This window comes from Stegastes partitus, unplaced genomic scaffold (genome assembly GCF_000690725.1).
Source record: "Stegastes partitus isolate 25-593 unplaced genomic scaffold, Stegastes_partitus-1.0.2 Scaffold1029, whole genome shotgun sequence".
Taxonomy (NCBI): domain Eukaryota; kingdom Metazoa; phylum Chordata; class Actinopteri; family Pomacentridae; genus Stegastes; species Stegastes partitus.
In genome coordinates, this window is record NW_007578760.1 from 201,906 (window position 1) to 223,446 (window position 21,541).

The 21,541-nt window shown below is 40.5% G+C and overlaps 1 protein-coding gene across 3 annotated transcripts; it reads right to left on the minus strand.

Annotated features, from left to right (window-relative positions):
- Positions 1–1,707: 1,707 nt before the first annotated feature.
- On the minus strand, positions 1,708–17,942 carry galm (galactose mutarotase). 3 transcript variants are annotated; one of them, XM_008295188.1, is made up of 9 exons: positions 17,873–17,942; positions 17,319–17,532; positions 13,590–13,744; positions 12,001–12,114; positions 11,496–11,588; positions 6,807–6,894; positions 3,796–3,946; positions 3,539–3,713; positions 1,708–1,930 (listed from the first exon to the last, which is right to left on the minus strand). In XM_008295188.1, the coding sequence occupies exons 2-9, from the start codon at positions 17,503–17,505 to the stop codon at positions 1,853–1,855; spliced, it is 1,041 nt and encodes a 346-aa protein (XP_008293410.1). In that variant the 5' UTR covers positions 17,506–17,532; positions 17,873–17,942; the 3' UTR covers positions 1,708–1,852. The 3 variants fall into 3 exon arrangements, with proteins under 3 accessions (XP_008293410.1, XP_008293411.1, XP_008293412.1); XM_008295189.1 differs by lacking the exon at positions 17,873–17,942 and adding an exon at positions 17,717–17,733; XM_008295190.1 differs by lacking the exon at positions 17,873–17,942 and adding an exon at positions 17,717–17,727 and having other exon boundaries at positions 17,319–17,512.
- Between the last annotated feature and the right edge of the window lie 3,599 nt (positions 17,943–21,541).

The window sequence follows — 21,541 nt, forward strand, 5'->3', positions numbered from 1 at the left end:
TTCTTGAATGACTACAAATGACTACAGCTGCTGACTTTCCAATTTAAATAGGGCCCAACTGATCCACTCATTGGACTTTGCCTCAAACACCACAGTGGGGAAGACTGAGGATCTCAGCAAAGATTTGAAAAAGCAAATCATTGAATGGAACAAGTCAAGAAAGACACTTGAAGTAATTTCAAAGCAGCTACAGATCTCAAGATCATCTGCACAATCCACTGTAGCATAAGGTTCATGGTACAGATGTGTCACTGCCACGATCAGGAAGAAAACACAAACTATCACCTGCTGCTGTGAGATAGTCAGTCACGATGGTTAAGAGTCAACCAAGAATCACCAAAAAGTAGGTCTGCAATGAATCAGAAGCTGCTGGATCACAGCTGTCAGTGTCCACAGTCAAGTGTGTTTTACATCACCATCAGCTCAGAGGCTGCTGTGCAAGAAGGAAGCTCTTTCTCTAGAAACTGCTTGACATTAGTTTGCTGCTGATCACATGGACAAACCTCTTCAAGAATCTGTGGCAAGTCTGTGTCAGAACGCCAACAAATTTAGTTGAACTATACCAATTCTGTCAAGAGGAGTAATGAAAGATACAACCAGAAGCTTGTGACTGGCTACCAAACGAACCTAGTCGAGGTGAAAATAGCCAAAGGACATTTAACAAAATATTTACATTTCTTTATGTATATTTTTGACCTTGCAAATTTTGTCAAAATATCAGAAGATGTTTAATAAATCTAAAAAAGAACCAAAATGATGATTGTCATTTGTTGTAGCCACGCACGTGTTTCAGTGAGTCAATCACAGAAAATTCAGAATTAAGAGTTGCAAACTCAAGGCTGCCATGATACATATGCTCTTTACAAGTCGATGGTTCATGACAATATACCTGAAATGAACACTTAGCTCCCCCTTTCCAAATTGATTTGTGATTACTGTCTTGGTAAATAAAAGCTTTTGGTTATTCGCTGCCTGTCTCTGCACCTGGGTTCAGACTCCGCCCTGGTGGCAGGACCTGACCATTGTTTACAGGCAGACGGAATAAAGTGTCAGCTTGTCCTGTATGACAGTGATTATCCCTTTACACCATAATATGTTAAAACTAATCTGAAACATCTGTAATGAAAGTAAATTTCCTATTCAAAAAACAACAACCAAAAAAACCCCAAAAAACTGCAAATTCTGGTTGGTAATAAGTCAACTACACTGAGCTACCTGAGAGTTTGGTGCCCCTCTCTGTGTCTGACAAACTATTACCAGTGTAAATCAGAACCCTTGTGTTTTAATGTATTAATTCACCTGCAGTCTCATGATGCTGACTATGTAGGCTTCATAAAGCTGAGAGGGAATGTAAAGAAGTCACACACCCAGTGCTTAACAAGGATTTTTTTTTGTCATCTCTAGCTCTGGTCCACAAATGCTCACTAGTTCTGTTGCGTTTTATGAACTCTAAGCAATTAAAAGCCTTTGAGTGATAAGAAGTTTGCCTTAACTACACAAGATATCTTAGTAAGAAGCTGCCTCATCCCTAATGTTCAAGGAGTAGCTCAGCCTATGTAAATATGTTCAACACACACGCGGGTGAAGTTTCTTACTCTCTGCATAATGTACCATATAATGTGTGCATCCTCTACCTGACTTCCTAACTAGTTCCTAGAACTGCATAAACAGATTAATACTAACAAATAAAACTCTGGAACAAATGAGCAGCTTGAGTGAATGAGTGCTTTATTCATTTTGTGTTTAACATCAGTAATTTAAATTTTATTTACAAATGTGAACTTTTATCAATTAAAATTTCTACTTAAGAACAACCATTTCTCTTCTTCTGTCCTGCTAATAGCAGACCAAATCAGACAGTGGTGAATGTGAAGTGAGTGACATGTTGGTAATCCACACCAGGACGCAGGAGGCAGTCCGGAAACGAAGCCTGAACAAACACATGCACACACGAAAGACATGAGTTTTTTAGTTGTGTCCGAGTTCAGAGCTACACAGACATGAATGCTAAAACACTTTGTTAGGTTGAGTAAGATTAAACCTTTGTCAAGACAAGTGTTATCTAAAATGATACTAAAATATAAGGTCCCCATTCTTGGTTATTATTGCGAACAAAATCCTTAGCTTGTAGTCAAGAGTTACAGCTTCATCTCCAACTCACTGTCAGGCAAACACAAACAGCCCCTTGAGGATATGTAAGTAAAATGTATTAATATAGCACCTTTCACAGATACAAAATCACAAAGTGCTTTACAACACTAACAAAACAAGGACAAAAACAATAATGGTAAAGGTAAAGGTAATAAACTGCTAAAACGAGAGCAACAGCTAAAATACAGTGCATCAAAAACAATAAATAAAATAAAATAAAATAAAATAAAATGAAATAAAATAAAGCAGCCATAGGTCGACCAAAAGCCTGTCTGAATAAAAACATTTTCAGATGTCTCACAAAATTTTCACAGGAGTCGACCGATCTCAGTTGTAGAGGAAGAGCATTCCACAGTTTTGGTGTGAAAGCTTGAAGAGCATAGTCACCACGGGTTTTGTACTTGGATTGAGGGACAACAAGTATTTTTTGTTGGCCTGGCCTAAGAGCTCTATGCGGAGCGTACCAGTGAAGGAGGTCGGAAATATACTGTGGTGATTGGCCATGTAAAGCCCTTAAAGTTAGCAATAGAATTTTAAAATGTACATGAAAATTGATAGGGAGCCAGTGAAGAGAGGACAGGACTGTGGTGGGATCTCTGGTTAGTTCCTGTTAAAAGACGAGCAGCTGCATTTTGGACTGTCTTAAGGCGGTTAAGAGAAGACTGATTTAAACAGGTAAAAAGGGCATTACAGTAATCTAAATTAGATGAAATAAAAGCATGCAAAATCATCTCCAGTTCCACTTTGGATACCATGGATTTTAACTTAGCGATGCTGCGCAGATGGTAAAAACAGGAACGTATAAGCTGGCTGACATGGCTGTCTAGTGACAGAGATTGATCAAAAATCATGCCTAGATTTCTAGCGTAAGGCTTAATAAAGTCTCTCAATGGGGGCTGCAAGGTGGTTCGCACTGTTGCCTCGCAGCAAGAAGGTCACCGGTTCGTGTCCCGGTGAGGACACCCAGGATCTTTCTCCGTGGAGTTTGCATGTTCTCCCCGTGCAGTGTGGGTTTTCTCTGGGTTCTCCAGCTTCCTCCCACAGTCCAAAAACATGTTGAGGTTAATTGGTGATTCTAAATTGTCCATAGGTGTGAGTGTGAGTGTGCTTGGTTGTCTGTCTCTAAGTGTGGCCCTGTGATCGACTAGCGACCTGTCCAGGGTGTCCCCTGCCTTCACCCTAAGTCAGCTGGGATAGGCTCCAGCCCCCCTGCAACCCTAGTGAGGATTAACCAGTGTATAGATAATGGATGGATGGATCGGCATTTTATTCAACCTGCCTGTTTGGGCCCTGGTTTCTAAATTACACTTAACAGAGAAACTGTTAGTTTTAAAGACACATCTCTCCATAAAACAGCACTGTATGACTAGGTTTCAATTCATCATACCTGGTTGACAGCATCAGGCCAGTTCTGCGTCTCTAGACAAAAGGAGCAGTGCTTCCCGTACCGAGACCCATTCTTTCCCGTTATAGAGCCATCCAGGACGTTAGCAGTGTAGAACTGGACTCCTGGTTGGCTGGTAGAAACCTCCAAGACACGGCCACTTGCTTGGTGACAGACTCTGAAATAAAAAAGTTTTCCTCACAGACTTCATTAAAGACAGTAATCTGTGGGATTGAGAGAAAAATAATTCTGCAGCAAACCTGGCTGCATGTCTCACTGTCCAGGGATCTTTGGGTCCTGACAGACAGAAGTTGTGGTCAAACCCTGGACCGGGAACTTCGTTCAGCCGAGGGCCAATCAGAGTTTGCTGTCTGAGGTCAAAAGGTGTGCCATCCACTGCTCTGATCTCTCCTGTAGATATATTAGGTAACTGAGTCATGATTGGGTATCACTAAACACATGATAGATAATGGGACATGGCCCATTCTCTAAAAATGCTGACAAAAGAAAGGAGTTTGGCAATAAACATATGTTTTACCAACATTAAGTGGCATGGTGCTGTCCTGATCTTATAATGTCATCGTTTTCCTTATATGTGCTGTCCAAAGTCATGTTTCAAAGCAAAGCGACAACACATCAAAGTATGATTTTTAGGTTCTCTTGTTTAGAGAGTGACATCTGTGTCTAGGGTCTGAAATGGACAACAAAGGAACGCTGGTTACGTACTGTAAGCCCAGATTCTGTGAGTATAGTCCTCTAACAGTTCTTGATAAAGGGGTTTATCGCCTCATGCAGGCACAGTCCTGACGATTTTCTTTTGAAAGCTTTTACCCAACATGAGCCCCTAGGTCTCCCTACCATAATTCACATAAAGTCAAGCAAATCTGAAAAAAAGTTCCCATTTGACCCCCTCAGGATCAGCAGATTTTTACATAAAATAGACCTTGGAAGTTTTCTACTTTTTTTTTTTTTTTGCTTTTTACCAATCATGGTCAATTTAATTTGGCTTTGTTGACAAGAACTTAGGAAAAATATCAAAGTGGACACAGATTTATATGAAATAATGTCAATAATTTAAAAATCTAAACGCAACCTAAAATCTAAAGTTGCATCAAAAAGATAAGGGACACTTCTTTGAGAACAGTAATAAACATGTTTTGGACAAATAAGACAGATGGTCTGAGAGAAGGGTAAAGGAGACCATCCATGTCAAACTGGAACAGCCATCTCTGAATAGAGGAGGGGGGCTACAACACCAATTATCAAGCACCTATAAGGCAGTGTTAAAATCTCTCTGCATGAAGTTTCACCATCATTAACATCTTGAGTCACTCCTGACATGGCAGATTCACATCCTGTCTTGAATACACTGGCAGCTCCACGACCAGTATTACTGTGGTTGCTGTTGGACCACCTGGCTTCACAACAATTCACACCTCGAGGAACGTGAGTCCTTGGTCATCAATGGACGACTGGCCTTGTGAGCTGAAGTGACTATATACATCTGAAACTGTTCCTCAGTCAGTTTTCAGTCAGTTCTCCATGGAGTTTGCATGTTCTCCCCGTGCAGCGTAGGTTCTCTCCAGCTTCCACCCACAAGGTCCAAAAACATGTTAAAATGAATTGGTGATTCTAAAGTGTTCGTAGGCGTGAATGTGAGTGTGCTTGGTTGTCTGTCTCTAAGTGTGGCCCTGTGATAGACTAGCGACCTGTCCAGGGTGTCCCCTGCCTTCACCCTAAGTCAGCTGGGATAGACTCCAGCCCCCCAGTGACCCTAGTGAGGATTAAGCGGTGTATAGATAATGGATGGATGGATATTTCTGTTGAATCACAATTCAAAAGCAATGTCACGATTTGCATAAAATTTTTGTTTATTATTACTTTTGTTAATTTTAGCTTATTTCAGTGACAACTGTTTTTTTCCTTCTTTAATGGGAGGGTATGAATAAATATGAAGACGACTGTACATCTACCTTCTAAATTACATATATTTAAAAATACATATATATTAGAAAGTGTTCACAAAATCCAAACAGGGCAAGTGTTAGAAAGATGAACACATTTTGTGAAAAAAAACATAATAAAATTCTTTTCTCCTCAGTCAGCTGAAAAGCCATGACAGAAATTCAACTACTTTTTGGATGCTTACAGACCAGTGGAGAGAATATGGAAACAAATTTAAAACCTAAGTAGTAAAATATCCACAGTATGTACAGTCACTGTTTTTTCCTGTATTATTAACACCTGCCAAGTCAAACATGTTAAGGCCAAGTACATTTTTATGAATGTTTTTTCCTTTCTGTTTTTGTGATTTCTGGCACTCTGAGTCAGACTGCACAAAAGACATTTTCGAGTTCTCTCCACTTCCATGGTTGTGTTGTTTTTAGGATTTTAAACTATCGGGTCACTTTACTAGTTAGGCCTAATGAAATCCAAGGCAATTCAATACAACTGCTCTGCCATAAATTCTACTTTTATGGAGCTACTACATGTTCCTGTTTTCCTGAGGGTGTCAAAAAGATGATAACTCTTTAACCATCATCTTTATTATTGTAATGAATTATATTTAAAGGTGTTTTTAATATGTTCACTACAACATACATAAGCGGGGCAATAGATAGGGAGCATTTTTAAATGTAATGCAGTCTAGTACACAACCACTACCCACTATGACCTCAGCAGTAAACATAAAGTAGACTGATCAACTTTGACAGGTTTGACAAAACTGAAAATGTAGAAGCTCCTTAACAGTCACAATCTATGACAGAGCTGTTGTGTTAGATTGCATTAGATTTCACAGGTGTATTTAATAAAGTGACCAGTGATTGTATATTGCAGTAAAACTAGCCCAAAGTGAGCACAGATCTGACAGAAGCAAAAAATTGCAGAAAAATTGATTAGGGTTCAGAGGATAAAGGCACTCCAAAATCTCCCTGACATACTTGTGAACTATGAACTTGCTAGACCCTTGAAGTAATCTGAAACAAGTCATCTGGTTATTCCCTGCCTCTTCATGAATGTTGGAGAAAATACCTTTAACTTTCAAGCTACTAGAGTAACCAATCCATTGATTTTAGGTGTGCGCCAACACTACCATCTTTTAAAACTAAACTAAAAAAATTCCATTTTAGCTGTACCTTTCAGTAGTCAGGTTTGGCCATCTTAATAACAAACAAAATATAATGATGCACAATCCCAACTAATCAACACATTGCCTCAGATGCATGGGAGGGACAGGTGAGATTTGATATGTGTTCTGTAAATGTTTTACCAGTAGGAATCGATGTGCCATCCACAGGTAGATAGGACTGTGCATTGATGGACACCTGATGGTCGTAGATGTTTGCAGCATTATGGACCTACATGCATAAACACACACGCAAATCTGTCATCTTAGTGTTGGTAAATTTATGAATCAGTGTTCATCAAATGTCTATATATCAAATGCAGTTTAATGTTTTACTTTTTATGTCATCATGCAGCATTCAGGATAACTAGCCCTAAAGACTATCAGCAGAAAACTGCCCAAGTGTAGGACTTTGTTCAATAAGAAGTACTGTAACTTCTGTACATCTACCAATGGTATTAGCAATGAATTAGTCAACAGGTCGAGAGAGAGAGCGATGGACAGACACAGGCACACAGCACTGACTGACTCTACTGACTCTCACAACCCCATACTTACTTACAACTTAGTTTGGTTTAAGTAAACAAAAATAAGCTTTAATTGTTATCCTTGGGGGCTGCAGGGTGGCGCAGTTGGTAGCACTGTTGCCTCGCAGCAGGAAGGTTGCTGGTTCGCGTCCTGGTGGGGGCACCGGAATCTTTCTGCATGGCGTTTGCATGTTCTCCCCGTGCAGCGTGGGTTCTTCCTCCCACACAGTCCAAAAACATGTTGAGGTTAATTGGTGATTCTAAATTGTCCGTAGGTGTGAATGTGAGTGTGCTTGGTTGTCTGTCTCTAAGTGTAGCCCTGTGATAGACTGGCGACCTGTCCAGGGCGTCCCTTGCCTTTGCCCTAAGTCGGCTGGGATAGACTCCAGCTCACGCATAAGCACACCATAGTTGTGTTCTTATTAAACATGCGCCTGAACATTTGCTTGCAAAGGCCAGCTAATGTGTAGAAAGTGAAATGAGTTAACTTTGATTTTAAACAAGGTCTTCTTAAAATAGAATTTGATGACTTTTTTTTAAAGCCAGAACTGTAATCATTAAATTCCTGGTCTTCAACATATATTGGCATTAACTGTAAGCAAAGGATAGTTTAGCTACTGTAAAGCTAATACTAAGCTAACAGCCATTAAAAACATTGTTGCATTGAGTATTTATTTTTAATATAAGCAAATCTATCAAGGGCTGGCCAATCATCTAGTATTAACTCAATATATATATTGTGACAAATGTAGTTTTGCTTTGTTTTTTAAGAAGATTAACATTAGCTCTCTAAAATTAGTTAGCAATAGATTCAGATTCAGATTTGTTTTATTGTCATTGTAACATGTACAATGAAACGAAGGTGCAGCCCTTTCAGTGCAAAAATATAAGAACTTGGAGCAATATCAGTTAGCCAAACTAACTTATACTATAGGAAATCTTAAATGTTAAAACAGTATGTTTCGAGCTATTATGTATTCTGAATCTGTATTTTGCACTGAGCGTATGATTCTGTTTCGTGTTTTCCTACTGAGAACAGCATACGTCCTTGAAGATAACGTGGCCGGTGAGAACCAGTTCACACACTTGGAGACAGCAGAAACTCCTCTATTCTATCAGATACGATTGTTACTTTAGCTACACGCCGTACCAACAACATCCACACATGCTGCTTACCAAACATCAAGGACATGGACAGAGCACAGAAGGATGCCTGTCCACGCCATTAGTAACTGGCCAATTAAACTCGGGAGCGTACAAATCTTATCTATGTTCGGGGCAGGCCCAGCCCAAGAAGATATCTGTAACCTGGAACCGAAAAACCTCAGTTCAGCTGGACATGAGATTCCTCTCTGTCCCTCTGAATTCCAGCGCTGCCTCACTTTACCTGTGACTGAAATAAATAAATTATACAACTGAGAACTGAAGATTTCTCCAGCTTGTTCTTGGGCTTCCAACAAAAGAATCGGGTCTAACAGATAGTTTAGCTAATGTAAAGCTAATACTAAGCTAACAGCCATTAAACACATGGTTGCATTGAGTATTTGTTTTTATATAAGCAAATCTATCAAGGGCTGGCCAATCATCTAGTATTAACTCATATATATATTGTGACAAATGTAGTTTTGCTTTGTTTTTTAAACACTACTTGTTTGGAATAAATGTATTATTGTTTTTTAGTGTCGCACATTTTCCTATTCATGCAGCAGGCCAGGATCTGAACTTAAGGACGTCATAGCACAGCTTCAAGAGGTAACCTAAAAGCTAAAAATCACTTGGCATGTTCAGTCTACTGTCCTCTGAGAAGCCATAAAGCTATTAGCATTTTTGAAATTGGATAACCTGAATCTGCCTTAGAAAAACACAAATCTCGTATCCACATTAATTAATTGTCAACCTGAGTATAGGTTGTCCAGAAATTTCAGGTAAGTACTGTTTCCCTAGCACACCAGTTCAAGTAGTTAAGAATATTTCAGATTAATGCGTTTTGCTCAGATCAAATCAGTCCAGTCCGTAGTTGCTTTACATGACACCACATTGCCATCTAGTGGTACTGGATACCTGCTAAAAGAAACAGCCTTTAGTTGTCAAGAAAGGATTACATCCATCCATTGTCTATACAGGCGCTGGTCATATAATTAGAATATCATGAAAAAGTTTATTTGTTTCAGTAATTCCATTCAAAAAGTGAAACTTGTATATTATATTCATTCATTACACACAGACTGACATATTTCAAATGCTTATTTCTCTTAATTTTGATGATTATACCTGAATACTAATGAAAATCTCAAATTCAGTATCTCAGAAAATTAGAATACTGTGGAAAGGTTCAATATTGAAGACACCTGGTGCCACACTCTAATCAGCTAATTAACTCAAAACACTTGCAAAGGCCTTTAAATGGTCCCTCAGTCTAGTTCTGTAGGCTACACAATCACAGGGAAGACTGCTGACCTGACAGTTGTCCAAAAGATGACCACTGACACCTTGCACAAGGAGGGCAAGACACAAAAGGCCATTGCTAAAGAGGCTGGCTGTTAATAGAGCTCTGTGTCCAAGCACATCAATAGAGAGGCGAAGGGAAGGAAAAGATGTGGTAGAAAAAAGTGTACAAACAATAGGGATAGCCGCACCCTGGAGAGGATTGTGAAATGAAATCAATGTGGGGGAGATCCACAAAGAGTGGACTGCAGCTGGAGTCAGTGCTTCAAGAACCAGCACGCACAGACGTATGCAAGACATGGGTTACAGCTGTCGCACAGCTGCTGAGTGGTCCAAAGTTATGTTCTCTGATGAAAGCAAATTTTGCATGTCCTTTGGAAATCAAGCTCCAAGAGTCTGGAGGAAGAGAGGAGAGGCACAGAATCGACGTTGCTTGACGCTGAGTGTAAAGTTTCCACAGTCAGTGATGGTTTGGGGTGCCATGTCATCTGCTGGTGTTGGTCCACTGTGTTTTCTTAGGTTAAAGGTCAACGCACCTGTCTACCAGGAAGTTTTAGAGTACTTCATGCTTCTTGCTGCTGACCAACTTTATGGAGATGCAGATTTCATTTTCCAACAGGACTTGGTACCTGCACACAGTGCCAAAGCTACCAGTACCTGGTTTAAGGACCATGGTATCCCTGCTCTTAATTGGCCAGCAAACTCGCCTGATATTGTGAAGAGGAAAATGTGATATGCCAAACCCAACAATGCAGAAGAACTGAAAGCCACTATCAGAGCAACCTGGGCTCTAATTCAAATTTTCTGAGATACTGAATTTGGGATTTTCATTAGTATTCACATGCAATCATCAAAATTAAGAGAAATAAAACATTTGAAATATATCAGTTTGCGTGTAGTGAATGGATATAATATACAAGTTTCACTTTTTGAATGGAATTACTGAAATAAATAAACTTTTTCATGATATTCAAAATATATGACCAGCACCTGTACACTACTTAATCCTCACCAGGGCTGCTCGGGGCTGGAGTCTATCCCAGCTGGCTCAGGGTAAAGGCAGGTTCACCTGGACAGGTCGCCGGTCTATCACAGGGCTACACTTAGAGACAGACAACCAAGCACACTCACATTCACACCTACGGACAATTTAGAGTCACCAATTAACCTCAACATGTTTCTGGACTGTGGGAGGAAGCCGGAGAACCCGTAGAGAACCCACGCTACACAGAAAGAACATGGAGACTCCATGCAGAAAGATCCTGGGCAGCCTAACTGGAACGAGCTGGGGATCTTCTAGCTGTGAGGCGATGGTGCTAACCACCAGGACACCTTGCAGCCAAGGTGCAGCCAAGGTGCAGCCAAGGTGCAGCCAATACATTGCAGCATTGGAAAATGTTTTTTTCTTTTTTTGCATATCCTAGTTGGGGTCAGAGTGCAGAGTCAGCCATGGTACAGCGCCCCTGCAGCAGGTAGGGTTAAGGGCCTTGCTCAGGGGCCAACAATAGCAGCACTGGGGTTTGAACCTCTAACCTTCTGATCAATAGCCCTAAAATAGGCTTCAAGTACTTTACTGTAAATCACAATGTTAGGCAAGTCTTAAACACGTTTTTAGTTTCAGAAATTGGAAATTAAATTAGGACCTTGTTGACTTTTAGTTATTAGCAGCATTAAAAATCACAGTGACAAAAACTAATTAGTCAGGTGTATGTGTTGTGGTTGTTTTTGAATGACTTTCATTATTTTGATCTTTTGTTTATGTAATTAACTAAATAATACTTTCATATCTGTCATTGCTTCCCTTCAACATTTACCGACACAAATGTAGTTGGACGATCGTATAGTTTTTATGTGCTCTTACCTGTCCAGACAGATTGAAGTAGGAGTGATTGGTGAGGTTGATAGGGGTGGTTTTGGTAGACCAGGCTCGGTACTCAGCAGTTAGTGTTTCCCCCTGAACAAACAATTCAGTTTGTACTGAACTCACATCTGCAAGCCATTTATTTATTCAGATGTAAAATCTTTTAAATGCTAACAATAACTAATGACAACAAACAAAATGCATGATGAATTCTACAACATTTTAGAAACATTTCTTTGGGGCAAATAAAGACATCCTCCCCTAATTTTGGGGCAGATACTGTAATTATTCAACATCTGCCAAGTCTGAGAGCATTTTCATCCCAGGCTGGTTCATTTTATTAAAAATGTTTTCATAACAGAATACTGTGTATTCCTGTTTGACCCATTTGAGTGGAATCATTTGCGAGTTCTATCAGATCATCCCTGTCAAAAGTAAACTTTGTGTGATAAAGTAAAAACGTTTGGGCTACAGACATGGGAGGGTATGAGCTGTGTGTGCCTACCTGTAGGGTGTAGGACACAGAGACGTTCACCTCTCCAGGATAACCCTGGTCTCCATCTGGACTTGTAAGACTCAGCTGCACGCCATCTTCTACTGCTGTAGCATGCCAGATAGCCTGGAGAGACAAGCACGCATTTGTTATGCAACACATAAAGTGAAAGTAGTCAAAGCGCAATAAATAGTCACGTTAAATGAAATACTGAACATTCAGGGGCACACAGGTAAGCTACATGTCATGGGCTGCTGGTGAAAGAAGAATACCTCCCAATATTGTATCGATTCTTCGTCTTATTATTGTGTAAAAAACAAGGTTTCACCACTCTGATTTAAAATGTAAGTGGGTGTCTTGTGAAGTTTTACTTACTTAGACCAAAATGTCCTTCTTCAGTAAGTCTTGACAAAAGGAATGGTAGCAGTGAGCAAAATGGTTTTAACACACAGCGCATTTCAAAACCATGTTAACAGCAGAAGGAAATTTGATGTTATTGCTTCTTAAGACAATACAAGACAAAAGTACAGAGTGGCTTTTAGCTGTTATTTCACACTATTTATATGCTAAAATAGCCTAACACTATCCCTGCTAAAATATTGTCTAGAAAGAGCTATTTTAATGCTAAACCCCCTTTTCTTCAAATGTGCAAAATTAAGTTCACAACTGACTGACAGGTGTGCGTCACTGGCCATGTTTTCAGTTTGCATGGATTGCACGCACAAAAAAGAAAAGTGTCTGTCCAGCCTTCATTTCAGCTAATTCTTTCATTTGTTCAAAGTGCAGTTGCTAGCAGGCAAACGCCAACATCCATCCATCCATAATCTATACACCACTTAATCCTGACTGGGGTCGCTGGGGGGCTGGAGTCTATCCCAGCTGACATAGGGCGAAGGCAGGGGACACTCTGGACAGGTCACCAGTCTATCGCAGGGCCACACTAGAGACAGACAACCAAGGTCACTCGATGCTAGCTCCAAAAGACTTCCATTCAAAAAGGGTCAACTTCTCTCAATAAATGTTGAGCCCAACAGTTGTTTCCAACAAGTCATAATGATGATATTTGTTTAATTCACACCTTCTGATCAGTGTGCTGGCAGTCCGTCTGAAAATAATTCCATAAATAAGTAAAAACTAGGCTTCAAAATTGGCTAAGTTTATGGCTGTGGCTGGTTTGATTATCATGTCTGGTGTAGAGGGATCAACAGGCTATTTAGGGAAAGCAGCCCAGGAAAGTTATACACCGCTGAATTTAAATTGCAGCCTTGTTGTTTTGACATTACATTACTGCTATTTTCTCATTATTTGCCAATATGGTAGGCAATAATTTTTTAACAGACACTTGTGTTGGTTAGCTTGTTTTAATAGGTTAATAGTGTGCCCTGATTCTAGCCCATCAGACCGATTAATCCAGAGATAACTGAAATCAGGAGCAAAGGACAGCTGAGCCATTCAAGAAAAAAACATACATCACACAACAAATTTGTGAGAACACCAAACAGTGTTTACCTTGGTTTATCCACATTGTAAAACTTTGGACTAAAAGCTTTCTTAAATCTCATTCAAGTTTATGAAAGAAACACATATTAACCTAGTCCTACCTTATTAAAGCCATGCAGACCTCCATGCAGTGCATTTGGTCCATTGTTGATTTCTAGTTGGTATTCCTTGCCTTCCACTTCAAAGCGTCCTCCTGCAATCCTGTTGGCCACACGGCCCACCACTGCACCCATATACCGTTTATCTGACACATAACCTAAAAACAGAACACAACACAGATCAATCTCATTTTCCTTCACCAAAGTTCTCTCTTAGCTCTTTCTGAAAGTAAGTAGTTTTCCACTATACTTCTATTTACTGCAAGATCATATAATCTATAAATACAATGAGGACCAAAACATATTGGATGTGATGCACAATGATCCTTCGCATGTTCCAGTGCTGCCTAATATGTGCTCATTAAAATAATGTAAAAAAAAAAAAACAACAAAAAAACAAAAAGCAAATAACACTGTTGCCCTGACACAATGCAGCCCTTCTATGCTGTAATGCTATCAGAAAAACAAACCTACACGTGGACAAAATTGTTGGTACCCCTCGGTTAATGAAAGAAAAACCCACAATGGTCACAGAAATAACTTGAATCTGACAAAAGTAATAATAAATAAAAATTCTAAGAAAATTAAGCAATGAAAATCAGACATTGCTTTTGAACCGTGGTTCAACAGAATCATTTAAAAAAACAAACTCATGAAACAGGCTTGGACAAAAATGATGGTAACCCTAGAAAAGACTGAAAATAATGGGACCATAGGAACATGTTCAATCAACGCATGTCCTCTAACTAGCATCACAGGTGTCTACAAATTTGTAATCAGTCAGTTGGCCTATTTATAGGGTTACAAGTAGTCACTGTGCTGTTTGGTGACATGGTGTGTTCCACACTAAACATGGACCAGAGGAAGCCATGGAGAGAGTTGTCTCAGGAGATTAGAAAGAATATTATAGACAAGCATGTTCAAGGTAAAGGCTCTAAGACCATCTCCAAGCAGCTTGATGTTCCTGTGACTACAGTTGCACATATTATTCAGAAATTTTAGACATGGCCACAGGAGGAAAATTGATGACAAATTGAAGGGACAGATAATGCGAATGGTAACAAAAGAGCCCAGAACAACCTCTAAAGACATTAAAGGTGAATTCCAAGGTCAAGGTACGTCAGTGTCAGATCGCACCATCTGTCGTTGTTTGAGCCAAAGTGGACTTCATGGGAGACGACCAAGGAGGACACCATTGTTGAAAACAAATCAGAAAAAAGCCAGACTGGAATTTGCTAAACTTCATTTTGACAAGCCACAAAGCTTCTGAGAGAATGTCCTATGAACAGATGAGACAAAACTAGAACTTTTTGGCAAGGCACATCAGCTCTATGTTCACAGACGCAAAAATGAAGCATATCAAGAAAAGAACACTGTCCCTACTGTGAAACATGGAGGAGGTTCTGTTATGTTCTGGGGCTGCTTTACTGCATCTGGCACAGGGTGTCTTGAATCTGTGCAGGGTACAATGAAATGTCAAGACTATCAACGTATTCTAGAGAGAAATGTGCTGCCCACTGTCAGAAAGCTTGGTCTCAGCTGTAGGTCATGGGTCTTGCAACAGGATAATGACCCAAAACACACAGCTAAAAACACCCAAGAATGGCTAAGAGGAAAACATTGGACTATTCTGAAGTGGCCTTCTATGAGCCCTGATCTAAATCCTATTGAACATCTGTGGAAGGAGCTGAAACATGCCGTCTGGAGAAGGCACCCTTCAAACCTGAGACAACTGGAGCAGTCTTCTCATGAGGAGTGGGCCAAAATACCTGCTGAGAGGTACAGAAGACTCATTGACAGTGAAAGAAATCATTTGATTGCAGCGATTGCCTCAAAAGGTTGTGCAACAAAATATTAAGTGAAGGGCACCATCATTTTGTCCATTTTATTATATTTAGTCCTAATGAAGCAATGCCTTGTTTCTGTGATATGAATTCAATAACCAATGCAAATTGTAATGTAAAAATAATAAATGTTCTATAACAGGTTCACATATGTAAGCAGAAAATATAGTCACACTACTTCTGCGCAAGATGTAAGAAGCAAGAAACATCCACTCTTAGATTTTTGTTGTTGTTAGATAAGATAAACAGCTTTACCCAACCAATAAAATTAGTTTTGTTTTCTTTGCCGACACCCAGCCAACCCCCGCGAGCTGGGTCCTAACACTGTCACTGACCTAATTTATGAGCACCAGTTTCAGCTTAGTGAGTCTACTGCTATATTGCTGCTCTCCTGCTTCTTTCCTGTCCTGCCACTGTCTTTGTGTGTCTGTTTCCACACACTGACTCGCTCCAGACTGACACGCCGTAGAAACAGACACATACGGAGCACAACAGACCCGAGTGGAGCGAGAAAGGGAAAGATGGAGAGACAATAACTTAGCTCACACGGACAACAGTTTGCTACAGTTATTCATTGTGTTTTACAATACTAACGTGGGTTAAGGGTAGTTACGGGTAAAAAATGATTTAGATAATCATTTTTTGTTGACTTTTATATGCACATCTATTCCTGCTGTACATGACTAGTAAACCTTATAATCATACTTTCATGCACTCTCCGATCATTTCACATTTTAGTTATTGTGTGGCCTCTTGAACACAAACAGCAACTACAACAACCAAGCTTTATGTGACATGCAAATAATGCAACTAAAATTTAGACAGGAGCCAATAAGATCACACCACTTCCATGTCCTTAAAACATTAAATATTTTTATAGAAGAGTGTAATCTGAATTCCTCTATAAATGCCTCTATAAGCAGATTTATAAGGTGTTCAGTGGCCTGATGGATCTTCTCGACAGTTTCTGGCTCAGTTATAGTTGGAGTGTTGAGTGGGATTTTTAAGATGGTAAACTCTCATTTGGACAAACTTTTCTGTTTGGGGGAGAAACGGGCACAACTTATTACCAACAGAACTTGAACCTAGTCCTGGATCACTTTAAATTCAGATATTTTTTAAAGAGAGATGAGTTTTCAATGATCTGGTGCTTATTGCTTCATGATCCTTTAATTGCATCAAAGTTTGTTTTTGTTCATTGGGCTTTGTAGTCTTCTGTATGTAGTTTGTGTTCTCTGCTGTACATGATGAGTTGTTGAGTTTTGTGTTTTTAAAGGCCCAGCTAGGAGAAAGCACTGCAAATGAGCCTGGACTGTAAATGCTGCAGTGTGGCATTGTTTCATTCTGCACATATTTACCCCTACAAATAACCATCCATCCATTATCTATTCACCGCTTAATCCTCACTAGTGTCGCGGGGGGCTGGAGCCTATGCCAGCTGACTTAGGGCGAAGGCAGGGGACACCCTGGACAGGTCGCCAGTCTATCACAGGGCTACACTTAGAGACAGACAACCAAGCACACTCACATTCACACCTACAGACAATTTAGAATCACCAATTAACCTCCGGAGAACCCGGAGAGAACCCACGCTGCACAGGGAGAACATGCAAACCACGCATAAAGATCTCGGTGCCCCCACCGGAACCCGAACCGGTGACCTTCTTGCTGCGAGGCAACAGTGCTACCAACTGCGCTACACTGCAGCCCCTACAAATAAGCATTAAAATAAAATCATTTGATGCCAACATTTTTCCTAGATTCTGACATCCGCATGTAATGAGCTCTACTGAAATCAGGGCTCCAAAAAAATCCATCCTTTTCAGTAATTACTTCTAAAGTCTACCCATCCTACTCATCCTAATTCTCTCCATGCAGATCCTCCCACCTTGCAGGTCATCGTAGCCCAGGACTACATCCTCCATCCGGCCGTCGCTCCCTCTGCAGCTCAAAGACCTGATGATGGCCCCCAGGGTCAGTACCTCCACCCGCACGGCACTGGACTGGAGGGTCCACCGGTCCACGCTGCCCACACCGGACACCTCCCCCCACTGCTGCTGGCTTACCTCAGTCATCCTGGGCCTTGTAGAGACGGGACAAAACTGGACAAAACTGGACAAAACAGGACAGAGAGCTTCGTGTTAAAATGGCATTTGTGTTTCTCTCAGACCTCCGTGACTCGATGATGACCCAGTTCACGGCCAGTGGCACTGAGGAGAGTCTGGATGGAGCCTGGACACTATGTGCGCCTTCCGCAGCATAAACTTTATTTATGGTCACACTCACTGCACACAGAGAAGGACGACGTTCTTTGAGCTACGGAGCGGACACACAACGAGACAGCTGCTAGAGAGTCTGTACAGACAACTAAATATCTTTACAGTCAGGAAACCATGGACCTTTATAGATGTACTACTGGCCTGACATTGTGTCGTCTCTTACCTCCAAACACTCGGTCGAGTCAGCAGACTTTGGACTTGGTTTTGTTTACTTCCTGCTTCCTGCAGGGAGCTGCTGTTCCCTCAGTGCAGCCTGACAGGCAGCCAGCGGCTCCCTGCTCCCCGCTCATGTAGCACACTTAGAAACTTCAGCATCTCACATTTGTCCCACGACAGGAATATTTGACACCACTAAAGAAAAAGGTTCTACATTTTAAATTGGTGCTTCTGAGTCTATCCCACACTGCATTCATCAAGGATAGGTCAAGGGTACTTCTTGTATCCCCTCTTTCTATCCTCCTGATTTTAATCTATTTTTTTATCTTTGATTTTCTCTTCAGCTTCTCTCTTAACCCCCTTGTGTGATGTCGTCCTTTTAACCAGTTTTTAACCACCTGTCTTTTCTGTACATTTTCATTTTTGACGGTGTGTATTTACATGTGTTTGCATGCACTTTTTATTGTTTTTACCTGTGTCTGTCCTGTCCTGCCTGACATTTTACCTGTATTTTATTTTATGTTTTATCTGTCAAAGCACTTTGTGAACTGTTGTTTCTAAAGGTGCTATACAAATAAAGTGAATATTATTATATTATTATATTAGCAACGATGGCCATGTTTGAAAATAAAATACTGTTCATATTGTAAACCCCCACCAATCATTGTTGAATATTTCACTCTCTTTCAGTTTTGGTATCTCTGTCTGCCAGTCTGTCTGCTGGTTTGCATATCTCGACCACCATTTGTCTGATCGACCTCACACTTAGTGGGTGTATGTCTGGGGCCAGTGAAATGCAGTGTCCAGTTTAAAGTAGTCTGAGGAAACAATAAAGACAAGCATTCAGCGGTCGTCGGTGGCTCTGGTACAACAGGGGCAACTGAGCAGCAAAATGCCGTCATCAATTACATCAGAGGTGCATCATGAGAAGAGCTGGGCCCAGTCAAAGCATGGTAACGAACAAGCAAAGAACCCTCACCCTCTATCATCAGAAGTGTGGCAGTGTTTTCAGCACAGCTCTGCAAGCACTGCAAGCTGGAAATGGCTGAAAGCAACAGCACAAAAGTAAACTTTTGTTCAGCAGAAAGAACTCTGGAGTGCTTTGTGGAGGCTACAGTGACAGACAGGCCCGTCATGCTTACTGTTTGTCACCAGCTACTCTTGCATAGCCAGCCAGTCTTCAGCACTGAATGCAGAATGCTGCAGGACGGTCTGGCTACACCTGATCATCATTCTGCTGTACAGGGACAACAACAACAACAAGAACCAAAATGAGCTGCACTACTTCATTTCACAACCCCAACTTTTGGAAAAGCTAAGGTGGAAAAACAGCTGTGACATAAAAGATGCAACACACAGCTGGAATATACAAACCACAAAGTTTACATTCACTGTATAAATAGACATAAAACCTTTTTTTTCCTCATTGTTTGACATTAAATGTGACTAAACTTTTCCTGTTTTAGGTCAGTTAGGATTACCAAAATTATTTCTATTTGCTAAATGCCAGAACAATGAGAGAGAGCTTTTTTTTTATTATTATTATTACTTTCTTCAAAGTCAGAAGTTTACATACATTTCCTTAGTATTTGTTAGCATTGCCTTTAAACTGTATGACTGAGGTCAAACGTTTTGGGTTTCCTTCCACAATCTTCTCACAATAGTTTAATGAATTCTGGACCATTCCTCCTGACAGAACTGATGGAACTGCGTCAGGTTTGTTGGCCGCCTTGCTCCACATGACTTTTCAGCTCTACCCACAGATTTTCTCCAGGACTGAGATCAGGGCTTTGTGATGGCCACTCCAGAACATTGACTTTGTTGTCCTGAAGCCTCTTTGTAACTAATCTGGTGGTATGCTTAGGGTCATTGTCCATTTGAAGACCCATTTGCACCCAAGCTCTACCTTCCTGACTGATGTCTTGAGATGTTGCTTCAATATTTCCACACAATGTTCTTTCCTCATGATGCCATCTATTTTGTGAAGTGCACCAGTCCCTCCTGCGGCAAAACACCTCCACAACATGATGCTACCACCCCCGTACTTCACAGTTGGGATGGTGTTCTCAGGCTTGCCAGCCTCCCCCTTTTTCCTCCAAATGTAACGACGGTCATTGTGGTCAAACAGTTCAATTTTAGTTTCATCAGCCCACAGGACATGTCTCCAGAAGTGAAGGTCTTTGTCCCTGTGTGCATTTGCAAACTGGAATCTGGCTTTTTTAATGTTTTTTTTTTTTTTTGAGTAATGGCTTCTTTCTCTGAGTAGCCTTTCAGCCCATGGCGGTACAGGACTGGTTCACTGTGGATAATGACACTGTCTTTCCAGCTTCAGCAGTATCTTTACAAGGTCTTTTGCTTTTGTTCTGGGGTTGATACGCACATTTCTCACCAAAACACTTCATCTCTGGGACACAGAACCCGTCTCCTTCCCGAGCACTGTGATGGCTGGACATTCCCATGGATTTTATACTTGAGCATAATTGTTTGAACAAATGAACGTGGAACTTTCAGGCATCTGGAAATTGTATCCAAGGATGAACCAGACTTGTGGAGGTCCACAATTCTCTTCCTGAAATCTTGGCTGATTTCTATAGATTTTCCATGTTGTCACAAAAGAAAGCAGTGTGTTTGAGGTGTGCCTCCAATTAACTCAAATGTTTCCAAGCCATGACATCATCTGGGCTTTCCCAAATACTTCAAAGGTATAGTAACAGAGCGGCTCTCTTATCTAGGAATATGGAGAAATTTATTTAAAAAATAAATCCCTGACATTCCAGAGGTAAGACCAGGAAGCAGAGTTGCAGTCTTACACGCTTCTCTGCTGCTTGTCTATGGCTGTCATCCTCCCAGTATCCCATAGAGACTGTGTCTGGCCCCCGACCACCCAGATTCTATAAGTCTAACATTAACAGTAGAAGAGCTGTTCACGACAACATTCTCCAAATTAATACAATTTCATCAGAATCAAAAAAACAGGACAATTAAATGTGGACAATTAAACATCAGATATCTGTCATCTAAATCTCTTTTAGTTAATGATCTCAAAACAGATCATCATGTTGACTGAATGTGTCTGACTGAAACCTGGCTGCAGCATGAAGAACACGTTAGTCTAAATGAATCAACTTCCCCCAGTCATATTAATGTTCAAGTACCTAGAAGTACAGACAGAGGGGGAGGAGTGGCAGAAATTTTCCACTCAAACCCATGAATCAACCAGGGACCAAAACTTAGTTACAATTCCTTTGAAAGGAAATCTTTCCTTTAATTAATACTGCAGTATTAAATATCCTCAACTTCTCTTTATTATCAGGCTACGTACTGCAGGCTTTTGAAGTTGCCCTAATAAAACTACTACTAAAAAAGCCTACTCTAGATCCAGGTGTTTTAGCAAACTATAGGCTCATATCCAACCTTCCTTTCATTTCTAAAATTCTTGAAAAAGTTGTTACTGTCAATCATGTGATTATCTGCATAGAAGTGGTTTGTCTGAAGAGTTTCAATCAGGTTTTATAATGCATCACAGTTCAGAGACAGCACTGGTGAAGGTCACTAATGATCCTCTTATATCTTTAGACAGTGGACTAGTTTCTATACTTGTTCTGCTGGATCTCAGTGCTGCACTTGATACAGCATCTTTTTTACAGAGACTAGAATGTTAATTGGGCTTAAAGGA